A 14,026-nucleotide genomic window follows, 5' to 3' on the forward strand; every position below is an offset into this window, starting at 1 on the left:
ATAGTGTTAGGCCATGTCATTATTCCAAGGGGATAGAAGTTGATAAATCTAAAATTGATCTAATTCATTCTTTACTTCCTCCAACAAGTGTGAGGGAGATTCGTTCTTTTCTTGGACATGCAGGAGTTTATCGAAGGTTTATCAAGAATTCTTCCAAATGTGCAAGACCACTATGCAGGCTGTTGCAAAAGAAGGTGCCATTTTACTTTGATGAAGATTGTAAAAAGGCATTCGAAAGCTTGAAGGAACTTTTGGCATCGGCACCCATCATTCAACCACCAGATTGGAACAAGTCATTTGAGTTGATGTGCGATGCAAGTGACTTTGCATTGGGAGTCATTTTAGGGCAACGAGTTGGAAAGACACCTTATGTTATATATTATGCATCAAGAACATTGAATGATGCCCAACTCAATTACTCTACTACTGAAAAAGAGCTTTTAGCAGTTATTTTTACCTTAGAGAAATTCCGTTCTTATCTTATTGGCACTAAAGTTATTGCCTTTTCTGATCATGCAGCTCTTAGGTACTTGCTTGCCAAGAAAGAGGCAAAACCAAGGCTCATTAGATGGATACTCCTCTTACAAGAGTTCGACCTTGAGATTAAAGACAAAAAGGGGAGTGAAAATTCTGTGGCCGACCACCTCAGTCGCCTTATCCATGAGAAAGAAACTCTCCCATTGCAAGAAAGCTTCCCCGATGAACAATTGCTTCTCGTCACAGACACATCTCCTTGGTTTGCGGATATAGTGAACTATTTAGTCACTAAGAAAATTCCAAGTGACTTGACCACCGCTCAAAGGCAAAAACTAAAGGCGATGGCCAAGTATTTTATGTGGGATGAGCCGTACTTGTGGAAACACTGTCCGGATCAATTGATAAGAAGGTGCGTGCATGAAAATGAATTTCATTCAATACTTGCCTTTTGTCACTCTTATGCATATGGTAGACATTTTGGAGCAAAGAGGACTGCTCTCAAGGTGCTTGAAAGTGGATTCTATTGGGCCACCCTATTCAAAGATGCATTCCTCTTTTGCAAATCTTGTAATCGATGTCAAAGTGTAGGTACGTTGGGAGCCCGAAATCAAATGCCACAAACACCCATACTTTTTGTTGAAATTTTTGATGTTTGGGGTATTAATTTCATGGGACCTTTCCCTTTATCTTATGGTAACTTTTACATCATTCTTGTCATTGATTATGTGTCAAAATGGGTGGAAGCAAGGCCCACTCGAACTAATGATTCTAAAGTGGTTGTAGATTTTGTTAAATCCAACATTTTTGCAAGGTTTGGAACACCAAGAGCTATTATTAGCGATGGAGGACTTTATTTTTGCAACCATTCCTTTTGGGCCCTATTGAAAAGATACAACATCACCCATAAAGTGGCTACATTGTCATCTTCCGGTTGAACTCGAACACAAGGCATTTTGGACAGTCAAGCAATGCAACATGAATCTAGGTGCAACGGGTGATCAAAGAAAGCTTCAACTCAATGAACTCGAGGAAATTCGAAATGACGCCTATGAAAGTTCAAGAATTTACAAGGAACAATTAAGGCGTACCATGATAAAATGATTTCAAGAAAGGCTTTTGTTGTTGGACAAAAAGTTCTTCTTTTCCACTCGCACCTCTAGTTATTTCCAGGTAAATTACGTTTTCAATGGATTGGCCCTTTTATTGTTACTAATGTCTTTCGTAATGGTGCAGTAGAAATCGAAAGCCTTCAAACTGAGAAAGAGTTTAAGGTGAATGGATATCAATTAAAGCCATATTTTGAACCCTTCATACCACAAAATGTGGAGGAAATGCGATTGGAGAAGAAGCATGAAAGAGGACACTTATTTTTGTTTTTGTGAATTTTTGTCGCCAATGGTCCCCAACCATCATCACAGCCATCACCGTCAACACCACTAGGGGAGTATTTGAACCTCTTGCGCTTTCTATTTCTTTTTGCTTTTACATTGAGGATAATATGCAATTTAAGTTTGGGGGTGAGATGGTATGTGCTAAATTTTTTGTGGAATTTTGTGGTTTGTGCTAATTTTTTTCTCACTAAAAACTTAAAAATTCGGGTTAAACACTTGTTTTTATGCTTGTTTGTGTTGTTTGATAGTTTTGCCAATTGCATTTTGAGTATTGCATTTGATTTTGTTGAAGAATTGATGGATTGTGAGTAATTTGCCTAACATAAGTTGTGGTCTAAGCACTCAAAATTTTTGGTGAATTAATACATGACTAGATGATCTATTTTTTTGGTTCAACCCAACCAAATTTGAGATGGAAAGATTGAGTGATTTGAGGGCAACCTTAAGTTTTTGATACTTAGGTTAGAGTGAGAATATCAAGTTTTGGGGAGTGTGCATCCCACGAGTGAGAAAGGAAAGTTTGACCATTGAGGGTTGGGAAAATCACCAACTTGTGCATTGCGATGAATTGGAATGACCACACACACACACGAGTCAAGCATGGTGTAAGTTTAAAAGTGTTTGTTGTAGCATTTTTGTAAACATTTCATAAGTTATTTGCATAATGTAAGAATTGTAACAAAGTGGCAAAATATCGAACAATTGGAGTGTTTATTATTATTATAGTATTATCGTTTGGTTTTAATTTGTGTGTTTGTATGCTTGTTTGTATTGCTTTGTTCGAGGACTAACAAAGATTTAAGTTTGGGGGTGTGATAAATGCGGGTTTATTGCACTTATTCGGACTATTAAACTTAGATATTTGTGAGTTTTATTAGCGATTTATTACTTAATTTTCTTATTTTTATTTTATAGGTGAAAACTCGAGATTAAATGATGAATTGAAGGAATTTATGCGAGAAATGAGCTAAAGATGAAGGCAAATGAAGAAGACGACCAAAGACGCCGCCGAAAGAAGATTTAAAAAAAACGAAAACTGTGGCACCTAGGCGCCACTGTTCCAGCGCCTAGGCTCCACCCGGGCTGTTTTTAATTATTTTCAAAGTTTCAGGGACCAATGCTGCAATTTCCTTTAGGTTTTAAGTTAAAACATTCAACCAAACACAATATTTTTCATTCTTGAACTTGAGGGGCAACTGGTTCTTCTTCTTGTTTTCTTTCTTTTTCCTTTTTCCTTTCACCTTTATTTTCTAAGATATTTTGGGCAAAATTGAAATATGGAGATGGTGCATTAGCTTGGAGAAGATGACCCATTGATTTTGAAAGATTTTCAACCATTTCTCTCTTTATCAATAAATTTTTCTTTTCACTTTTTCTATCAATGTTTTGTAAGAAATTGTTAGTTATTTGTGGATATTTCATAGGTAACTAATTATATTTTGTGATTGGGGATTATTTCAAACTCGAGTTATGACTTTCAATTAATTTGTGCTTTATAATTCTCTTGATTAATGTGTTTAATCCATTGTGTTAAATGTTTATTTTGTTCTTCTTGATTGTTTAGGTGTACAACTAAATGGTTAAATTGTTTCGATAATGCTATTTTGGAATTAGAAGTACGTAATAGCTATTGATTCTAAAACCTAATAGCAATTACATTTCGATAGATTATGAAGAATTTTCAATTGAATGTATGTGGATTAACACTTAAGTTTGTAAACCGAGTTTGCGATTTTACCCTTAATTCAATTAATCTCTTTTTCATAATGCGTTTGTTAAATTAAATCTAGAGAGCTTGTTTAAGATTGTTTAATGAATAGAGTTGAGTAAAGAATTTGTTTTATTCGACTAACATGTAAGAAGAGATTGAAATAATTGAGCTTGTAATTATTCTCGAATTGTTGTTAATCTTGAGAACGAAAATCTATTGTTGTAATTGACATGAAAATCATTTTTGTGGTGACGAAATATCCATCAATCACATTTTCTCGCATTCAATCAAGAACCACTTTGCTTATTTCAGATTTCAGGTCTTTTCTAGTTTAAATTTATCGCTTTCTTTAGCTCAACAAACCAAACACCCCCCCCATTTAATCTATTTCGTCTATTATTATTAATTTTACTTTTTAGTGCACAATTGACATAATTGAATCAATCCTCTGCGGAAAATGACCCCTTACTTGCCATATTACTATTCAAAACGACACGTTTAAGTTAAGTAAGGAAAATTAATTGGAACGTGATATGCAACGTATTAGTATGGTTTCATTCTTACACTTCTGTTTGCTTAATCAAGCTACACATTTTTCTGCAGGTACTGACAATAATGCTTGAGCCTTTTCTAAAGTATTTATCACTATATTTAGAAAGAACTCTCTCAAAAGTCTATCATAATTTAAAAGAGCAATTAAATATCTTCACTGAAAACTTCTCTTTTGTTTGTAGCTAAAAAATGAATATTATATAGATCAAACCAACGACGACTTTTCTGTCAACATATTTGATTATTCTTTTAAATTATGTTATGCTTTTAGGAGACTTCTTTCTAATTTAGTGATGATTACTTTGGAAGAGGCCCAAACTTTATATTCCAACATGATTTCACATTGAGAGGTGATTCTTTAACTAACATTTATTATAGTACAGTGTTTTTCCTATGGACGAGAACGATGAAAAAATTAGGCACGAATGTGCTTTGCCAATTTATTTGTAAGTTTCTTTCTCGATAAATTTTATGTCTTAAGTCGGTCCTAAGAGATATTCAGCTTTCTGCCTGATGCAAAAATACGTAGACTTCAATTATTTGGGTACTAATCTTGCACAAAATATTCGCATTTGCAATTGATCATTTGAAAAGTTTTATTATATTGAAGTCGCTAAATAGTATGACATTAATAAGGCTCATATTTTGCTCTTTTCTATAATCTTTTTTATTATTAATGTAATTATTTATATTACATTTCTTAATCTTCTGATAGTTTCTTACGCTAATAAGATCTTTGAAAACAGGCATGTAAAGAAAACGGAGGGTGATAGAATATTAAGAAGCTTGAACACCTTTATGGGTTGCCTAATTCGTGTGCCTTTCTTTGAAAGTATATTTTTTGAGCTAAAGAATATGAGGTCCAATAACTAAATTCAAGCCTCCTGTTGCTATCATACATTCTTCAAATATGTTACATATAATTCTAATTGTTACTGCATTTTCAAAATTTATGTGGACATGAAAAATTGTTTCCTTCTGCTCTTTACATTGTTAATCATCAAAAATTCTATATGAGAATATATTATTTACAAAGGAAGTCTTATAAATTTTGAGCTAAAGGTGGTTGAGTTCTGCTATTAAATATAATTGGATGCATCCATGATACCATTTGCTACCTTTGTGGTATATTTTAAAATTTATTGTTTTTCTAAGATTCCTCCATTGTTATAAGTTCATGTTTCAGTTTCAGGTTCATTATAAAGTTTGGCACGCATATTATTGTTGGTATAAAGATGGATGTAAAGGATGTGATATAATGAAACATCAGCGCTCTTCTTCACTTCAACCAGCTGATGTGCAAAAAAGATTGAAAATGATGGTTGATAAAAGGTTTCTATATGCAAATGAACAATATGAAATAGATATAGAACAAGTATAATAGACTGAGAAGGCTTGAAATTATTTTATATGTATCCAATTTATGCCAAGGTACAACTTTGAAAACTTAGAAGCTGGTTTAATGTTTTCTCATTTGCACATCTGTTAATGCTCAAAATTTTCTTAAGGCAACGATTGATGCAAAGAACATAAATTATATATCTTATCTAAAAAAAAAAAAAAAAAGTGGCTATTAGTAAGAACCAGTTTTCTTGTTAGAATTTGGTGTAACACTTGAAGTTTAACTTTTTTTTCTCTCCTTTCAAATGGTTTGCTGGCTTGGAAGTTAAAATATTTATGATCTCAATGGGTCATTAGGTCGAAATTAACTTACTAGACAACTACTTGACTATAATATGTTGCATATTCTGGCTGATATTTTAGAGAATTTAGATGCTCTGTTGAGTGTTTTGCATCATTTTACTAATTCTTACTATGTAAACTATAGATTTGTTCCCTTGATTCAACAAAAAATCAGCTTTCTTTATAATTTTGTGGCTAATTGGAAGATGAAGTTATAAGATTATGAGTTATCATAGGCCTATAGTTACTTATATTCAACTTTTGTCATATATTGCATAAATGCTTGATATTTTAAAATTAAAAGCTCTGTTGCTTTCATTGTTTAATTAATTTATAAAACATATAAATTGTAGATTTGTTCCATTGATGCCTTGGCTTTTTGATTTTTCAGTTTGAAATGAGGAAGACTAGGTTGAGGTTTTGCAAATGCTCGCACATCAAGTGCTTACTCACATAAAGATGTATGCCTTTCGTATTTTACAAATCGGATTATTGTTACTTGCTGGGCTCAAGAGTTACTGGGATTTATTTTCATTTAGTTAACTAGTTTTTTAAATAACAGGATATTGTTAGCATTTGCAAAAGGAGAGGTGGAACATTACTAGAACTTTGGCCCATATGACAAACCCAGTTGTTCACATTATAGGCACTATATAACTAAAAGTTCACATATTCTCATCCTAAAAACCTATCACTCCATAAGAGCTTATCCAATGCAATCGTGATTGCTTGAAATTTCTGCCATATAAACAAAATAAATCATGTTTAAAAACTCACCTACTATGCAAGGTAATAGAATAAAGCTAAACCGATAGAAGAAATTCAATATGGGGGTTGACAGATAGACACATTGCCAAGGGACCTGGTTGCATAACAATTTTTCAAAAAAAGTGGGCCTTCCTGTTGAATTAGAAGGCGATGCAAGAATTGATATTAATGAATAATATGAAATTTGTATGATCACAAAAAGAAAATAAGATTAAAGTAAAGAAATTGAAGAGAGATTAGCAGAGAAATCGACATTTTAATGTTATTGAAAAGTAATTTTGCCAAGAAATTTTCTGGTTCACCCCTATTTAATTTTCAACAACTAGTCGTAAATTATTATTAGAATTAGTAAATAATTTGAAAATTAATTTCAAGAAGTAGGCAAATTGTTGGAAAATGTGCATATATTTGGATGATTTCAAGAAGTAGGCAATTTAAGTGGGAAAAATTTATTTTAACTAGACAAATTAAATAAGGGTATATAAGTAAAGGAACAAAACAAAATATTTTAAACTAAGAAACGTGACTATATATTTGGAGCAAGAAAAAATGGAAACTAAACCTATATAAATATGACGGAAGGAGTAATATTGAACTTGAGTGTCTATTCATTAGAAACCAATATAGTGTAGATTGAAAGTCTTTCAATATCTATTTTTTCTCTGCTACATCATCTTGACGAAGTATTTATCAACTTGCATTATATATATATATATATATATATATATATATACAGTCGAGACAATTTTGGACATCATTTTCAAAAAAAATATAAACCTATTTGTATGGGTCATCTCCCCCGATGGGCTGCCTTTTTAAAGACCTCTGGACTTACGGGGGTGTCCCCATTTCAGAGTTTAATAGATTTCTTAATATTTATAAATTCTCATGGATTGTGTGAAATTTCATAGAATTTATTTACTCCAATTCTCCAATGGATTATTGTTCCAGTACTTCCTTTAGCTTATGCAATTTCAAATTATTTATTTATTTATTTATTATCCTTTTTGGAAGTGCCATGCACTTGTTTGATGGCCATTATTCATAAGGAACAATGTTTTGAATACTAATTTTTAGGGGAAAGTATAGTTAGAAAGTAGGGAAAGTTTTGGATTTACGTATAAAATATTTTATCGTATGAATATGTGATTAAAAAAGAGTATGTAGAAAAAAAGATTTTTTAATTAATGGTCGTGTAACAGATCCTAAGAAGATTTGGCTTCACATTTTCTTGTGAAGAATACTTTAAGCTTTACTATATGTCTTTTTGTGTTTTCTTTACTCCGTGTTATGCTTGCTCATGTAAGTTATAAAGTACGATACTATATAAATAAGTTAATTTTTTCTAGTTAAACTCACCGTTAAACATGTCAGGTGTTGATTTTCACTTTTGTTTAGCTGTAATTTGATGTGTGAAATTAGTCGAGACAATTTTGGACATCATTTTCAAAAAAAATATAAACCTATTTGTATGGGTCATCTCCCCCGATGGCTGCCTTTTTAAAGACCTCTGGACTTAGTATTGTTCAAGTTATTCAACATTTTGAGTTTGTTTGATAGGAATTTTGATAATTGATTTTTAAGTCATTAGAGATAAAGTGAGTCCTATCTATGAGAAAAGAATTTAAAAATGACGACTGGAATAATGAAATAATAGTCAAAAAATTGATTTTAATTGACTTAAAATTTGTACCAAATAAACACTTAAAAGAAGTGTGACATAATTTGCGATTGCAAATATAATAAGATGGTCTATTTTTAATATCTAATCATGTTCAAGTTATTCAACATTTTGAGTTTGTTTGATAGGGATTTTGATAATTGATTTTTAAGTCATTAGAGATAAAGTGAGTCCTATCTATGAGAAAAGAATTTAAAAATGACGGCTGGAATAATGAAATAATAGTCAAAAAATTGATTTTAATTGACTTAAAATATGTACCAAATAAACACTTAAAAGAAGTGTGACATAATTTGCGATTGCAAATATAATAAGATGGTCTATTTTTAATATCTAATCAGGCTTGTAACAAGAAATTCAAAGCCAATAGTTTTATTTAAAACTGAGGGCAAAATGATATATAGTGCATGTTTGGCCAAATTATTATAATTTTAGTCGGTCAAACATATTTTTATCTATACATTTTGTAACACTTACAACTACTATTTATTTACTATTCATAATAATGTTTAAATTTTAATTTAAAAACCAAAAAAGGCTCATACGAAGGTAGAGGAACCAAGGAAATATCCAAATAAGCCAATTTGGTTATTATTGAAAATATGGTTAATAAGAGAGAAAAATGGAAAACTTAGCCCCTGTTTGGTTTTAATAAAATTAAATTCTTAATAAAATTCGATCAAATTCGATCAAATATGTGATTAAATTTTTTTATAAAAGTTAAGAATCCCATGAATTGAATAACTGAAAATAAATTTGAGAAAAATGAATTTTAAAAAATGGAGCCAAACTGAAAATAAAGAAAAGACCAGAAAAAGAAAATAATTACTAAAGATGAATTAAATTGACCAAAATAGAATTAAGAAATTTCCTCTAATTTCAATCGACTAAAATAGACTTCTCTTAGTTGATTCCATAACTGAAAATAGTCTCCTTTGGCTTTGATCTCAGGGAGTATAAATTTGACCCCACAGAAAAAATTTTTCCTTCGAGAGATCGTTCCCCTCTCTCTCCTCTCTCTTGCTAATGGAACATGCCCTAATTCCCACCTCTTCGTCACCACCGTCCGATCATGATCATGATCCTGATCCGTCCGATCATGATCATGATCATGATCATGAACCCGATTACTCACCGGTTGGATCTCCGGAACTTGCTGAATCTTACTTCCCCCAGGCGCCCGATCTACCTCAGGCTGCTGTGCTATCTGATGATCTTCGGAACAAGATCATTAAACAGGCAAGTTTATTATTTTTACAGTTTAAATTTGCTTCATTGCGTAGATTCTGACTTTAAATTGTTACTGGAAATTTTGGCGGTTTATTTTGTTAGATTAGCAATTACTGATTTGTAGTAGGGTTTATTTAATGATTGCTGTTTTCTAGTAGGTTTTATTAGTAATATTTGATTCTCGATGTTTTCAAGACTTTAGGAACTTATTTACAGCATCAAAAAACTGATTTTCACTTTAAATTGTTACTGAAATTTTGGGCTGTTGATCTTATTATATTAGTAGTTGTTGTTTTGGAGTAAGGTTTATTAAGAATGAAATTCACCCACAATAATACACTATAATCAGTTGTGATTCTCAATGTTTTCTAGACTACAGGAACTTACTTTGCAATATCAAAATTTTTAGTTATTGTGTTGCAAGTTCTTGAAGTCTTGTATGTTGAGGATCACTGATATGAGTTTCATTTCTAGGAGGGTTTGGAATTGGTGGAGGGCTAACGTTTAATTTTTGAGTTGTTAATAGGGTATTAAGTTAAAACTCTTATTTTACTTATGAAATTCAAAATGTCGATATTTGGAGTTTGATTGGTTCTGTATGAAGCTAGCATCCATTTTGCAATATGTTTTTGCATGTCATGTTGAAAAGTTTTGGAGGCACTTATTTCTCTTTATCTGGTGATTAGGTATATTAGAACCAGAGATGGTTTTTTATAAGCTTCTCTTGATTTTTGCATTTAAGTTTTAAGTAAAGGGGCATGTTGGGCCCTAGAGTTCTTTTATTTTCTATTAAAAAAGTTTTGTCCTATCTAATAGCTGGACGTTTACATGTGATTTTTCGCGGTCTTTGTTGATTGGTGAGGAAAGGAAATGATTAGGGTTTAATCATTTGCATTTTATTTCTAGCTATATTGCATTTTAAGTGCATCTATTAATCAAAATATGCTTTTGAAATATGTTTCAATTTGCAGGTAGAGTATTATTTCAGTGATGAAAATCTGCCAAATGACAAGTTTTTGATGAAGTATGTAACTAAAAATGCAGAAGGTTTTGGTGAGTTCTAGTTATTTTTCTTTTATTGATTAGATTTTCCATTTGTATATTCATAAACTAACTAATTGGAATGCAGAAGTTGGCACTCTTAAATGTGGAAAGTTATTGTCTGTAAAAACTGATAAGAGAAATAGCTTGAACTGTCACTGCATACTATTTTCTCTGGTCTGAGATAACCAAGTATTCCAATGAACCACTTATTGGGGACATAAACGGAATGCGGTACATTTGTGTGATTATCTAATTAGGATAGTAAAAAGGAATTTCATAGCATAGTACAGAACCCAGATGGCTTGGCTCAAATTTCTAGCATGCCATGTGTGTGGGCTTGAAGCTGCTTGTCCTCAATGCTTAGCTTATTCTTCAGGTGAACAAGTCAATCTTTCCATGATGTTGTTTCTGGGTGCAGCTAATTCACTGGTGCCCAATAAGCTATCCATTAGCTATTTAAAATTGGAGAAATATATGTTCACAGATGTTTTTGAAGTGGTGGTGGTCACAGTGAAATTTGTAGTTTTTGCCCATTTAAATGAATATATGCTTTCATGTTGTTCACCAAATAGCGACTAACCAGGATCTCTCTCTCTACCTCACGCCCCTTATTTTTGTCAGCCTTTACTTTTACTTGCAATATATTACTATGCAATCATAAGTTTAATAGAAATTGAGGAACTTTATGTACTCTTATCTCTAAAAACAGTTTACTGTCTTCCAGTTCCTGTTGGAGTTATTGCTTCTTTCAGAAAGATGAAGAAGCTCACAAGAGACGTATCATTGATAGTGGCAGCCCTTAGGGAATCCGAGCATCTTGTAAGTGACTTAATTTTGCTGGAACTTTACTTTGTAACAGTATTCTTAATGACCAAATTTCTTAAAAAGCATGAGTCTTGATAAAAATGTCATAATATTACTTAGTTTAATTAGTTTCTCGAACAGTCTTCTTTTGTCATTGCCATCATTTCATTTTTATCCAAAATTCCTGTTACTAGTCAAGTGAGCCTCTGCTGACTGCAGGTAGTTAGTTCCAATGGGAAAATGGTGAAGCGTCTTCATCCTCTTCCATTAGCTGAGGTCAAGGATCCTATGGTAATATTTTTGCTTGAAACGAAACATGATATCTTGAATCTGACATGTAGATTTAGAAGATATATTAAGTCTTGATCTGTCTTCTAGCTGTGCACGGTTTTGGTGGAGAATTTGCCTGAGGATCATTCAGTAGAGAACCTTCAGCGAGTGTTTGGTGAAGCTGGAAAGTATGCATCTTCCCCTTATCTTGCATTTATGCTGTGTTATTTCTTTCCTGGTTGGCCGTATAACATTTCTGCTGCTTCCAAATTTTTAGCATAAAGCATATTACAATCCGTGACCCACATGCTACAAGGGAGCCCAAAAAGGTTACAATTGCAGAAAAGCTGCTGAGTGGGAAGGTACAGAAAATAAGTTTGCAGTTTGAATTTATTTATAATCAAAATTGGAATGCGATGTAGGATGAGATTGGGTCGGCTTTTAATCTCAATTAAAGTAACTCCAACCCCAAACTGGCTCCAACTAGTACAAACTTCAGATGTGTTGTTATCTAGAGTTTATGGAAAAAGGCTTAAGATAGATAACATCTTTGTGCCCTCCCACTATAGAAGCTGTCTTTATAAAAATGGTTATAGTTACAATAGCTGATGTGTCAAGTGCTACCTACATTCTGAGCAAGTAAAATAAAAGGCTCATAAACACACACAACTCAGAGAGATGCAAACTGATACACTCACATGGAGAAATAGTTACATAGATAGATGCTTGTCTGGCTTGAAAGGTGGTTACCGTCCAGAATTATCATCTTAAATTTTCAATACATAACAGTTGACCCATTAATATTTCCTGGTTTCTACATGTAGTTACATGCTCTTGTGGAGTATGACACTGTGGAGGCTGCTGAGAAAGCTGTGAGTGCGAAGCAGAACCCATTTTATAGTGCTAGTCACTTGTGACATTCTAATGAAAATTTTATTACCTTGGCATGTTACTGATGCTAATTTGGTTTAGGTGGTCACTTTAAATAATGAACAAGATTGGAGATTCGGATTGAGGGTCAAGCTTCTTAAGAAAACGGTAATCAGTCCTATTACCTCCCTTTCCCATTTGGTGATGGAAGCATGTTTACACACATTGTGTTGGCAATACTAAGAATATTAGTTTTTCTTTGACCTATTAGAACAAGCCTGGACAGAAGAAAAAAAATTGGAGGGAATCAGAGCCAGAGAAGAGTAACAACACTCAAGTATCTGATCCAGTTGGGAATGAGGAGAATCTTTATTCAAGTGAGCATCACGACGATTCACACGACGAAGAGGTGCATATTAAATCTTGTAGAAAGCTATTTTCTTCATTCATCCTCAGTAAATTACATTTGGTTCAGTTACATCAGTTTTTACAGTAATATTAGTGGTTTGTATTATTTTCCAAAAAAACTATTGGATGAAGTACCGGAAAAGGAAAATGAGTCCTCTTAAGAAATTATAAATGACTTGGTTTAACTAAATATTCACAAGCTCATGAGCGTAGGCTTGATGACCTCTCTGCAGACTGCATAGCAGAAGTGTGTTGAATATGTAAAAAAGGTTTGCTGTTTTTATGCATCTTAGGACATGGAGCATTTAGCGAAGGAGAAAAATGGGGCACATTTACCTAAAGAGAAAGACGGGCATAAAGGTCGAAACAGAGGGCGTGGAAGGAGACAAAAACTTTATGGCACAAATGGACATGGTATTGTAGAGTTACACGTTATTTTCTCTCTCTCTTCAATGGTATCTTAATTTATTTTGTCTTCTAATGGACCTTTTTTAAAAAATATATATTTTCAGGCCATGGAACACATGCTTCTGGTCATGGTATTGAGCCTTTAAAGCCGCCTCCAGGCCCAAGAATGCCTGATGGAACCAGAGGATTTACTATGGGGAGAGGCCGGCCACTGGCTTCCAATTGATCATCTATGTTTGACTAAGCTTAAAAGTTACTTAACTTCATTGAAAAGTCTCTACAGACGTACTTTTCAATTAAGCTTTGCTGAACATAAGAGAGCCGTTTCACTAGCTGCCTGTTGGTGGCAAAGTAAATATATTTATGAGGTCTACAATATCAAGTGGAGGTTATTCAGTTAACAGTGTGTTTTATTGCTTTAAATCTGTATTTGAGGGATTTCACATTGTTGCGTGGATTTGCAAATGGACCTTGTCTTATTTTGATATTGTGGACCAGAAAATGTAACATTATCGAGTTTCCATGTAGTCTGGGCATTTAAAAGTTGGTTTGATTTGTCGAGAAATGGAAAAGTTATTGCCTTGATGACATTGGGTATACTTATATAGTATGTTACGGGATAATAGTTAATTTTGGGGGAAGCTGTGATAAATGAGCAATGTTATTTGTACATAATTATTCATAGATGGATGTACGGAGAAAGTGAAAAATGCAGTTTGGAAAGGAGAG

The 14,026-nt window shown here is 32.9% G+C and overlaps 1 protein-coding gene across 2 annotated transcripts; it reads left to right on the plus strand.

The window, feature by feature from the left end:
* The first annotated feature begins 9,221 nt into the window (after positions 1 to 9,221).
* LOC111407277 (la-related protein 6A-like) lies at positions 9,222 to 13,887 on the plus strand. 2 transcript variants are annotated; one of them, XM_023036661.1, is made up of 11 exons: positions 9,222 to 9,502; positions 10,465 to 10,546; positions 11,247 to 11,356; positions 11,561 to 11,632; positions 11,720 to 11,799; positions 11,889 to 11,973; positions 12,436 to 12,483; positions 12,584 to 12,649; positions 12,753 to 12,890; positions 13,183 to 13,303; positions 13,402 to 13,887. In XM_023036661.1, the coding sequence occupies exons 1-11, from the start codon at positions 9,290 to 9,292 to the stop codon at positions 13,521 to 13,523; spliced, it is 1,137 nt and encodes a 378-aa protein (XP_022892429.1). In that variant the 5' UTR covers positions 9,222 to 9,289; the 3' UTR covers positions 13,524 to 13,887. The 2 variants fall into 2 exon arrangements, with proteins under 2 accessions (XP_022892429.1, XP_022892430.1); XM_023036662.1 differs by having other exon boundaries at positions 9,223 to 9,502; positions 11,262 to 11,356.
* Positions 13,888 to 14,026: the final 139 nt, after the last annotated feature.

Source organism: Olea europaea, chromosome 13 (genome assembly GCF_002742605.1).
Source record: "Olea europaea var. sylvestris chromosome 13, O_europaea_v1, whole genome shotgun sequence".
NCBI classification, from domain to species: domain Eukaryota; kingdom Viridiplantae; phylum Streptophyta; class Magnoliopsida; order Lamiales; family Oleaceae; genus Olea; species Olea europaea.

Bases quoted from the DNA above. Each gene is read 5' to 3' on its own strand.
- LOC111407277 (XM_023036661.1), top strand. From the start codon at position 9,290: ATGGAACATGCCCTAATTCCCACCTCTTCGTCACCACCGTCCGATCAT. The intron at 9,503-10,464 runs GCAAGTTTATTA...TTCAATTTGCAG, and splicing joins GGAACAAGATCATTAAACAG to GTAGAGTATTATTTCAGTGA. The intron at 12,650-12,752 runs GTAATCAGTCCT...TTGACCTATTAG, and splicing joins TCAAGCTTCTTAAGAAAACG to AACAAGCCTGGACAGAAGAA.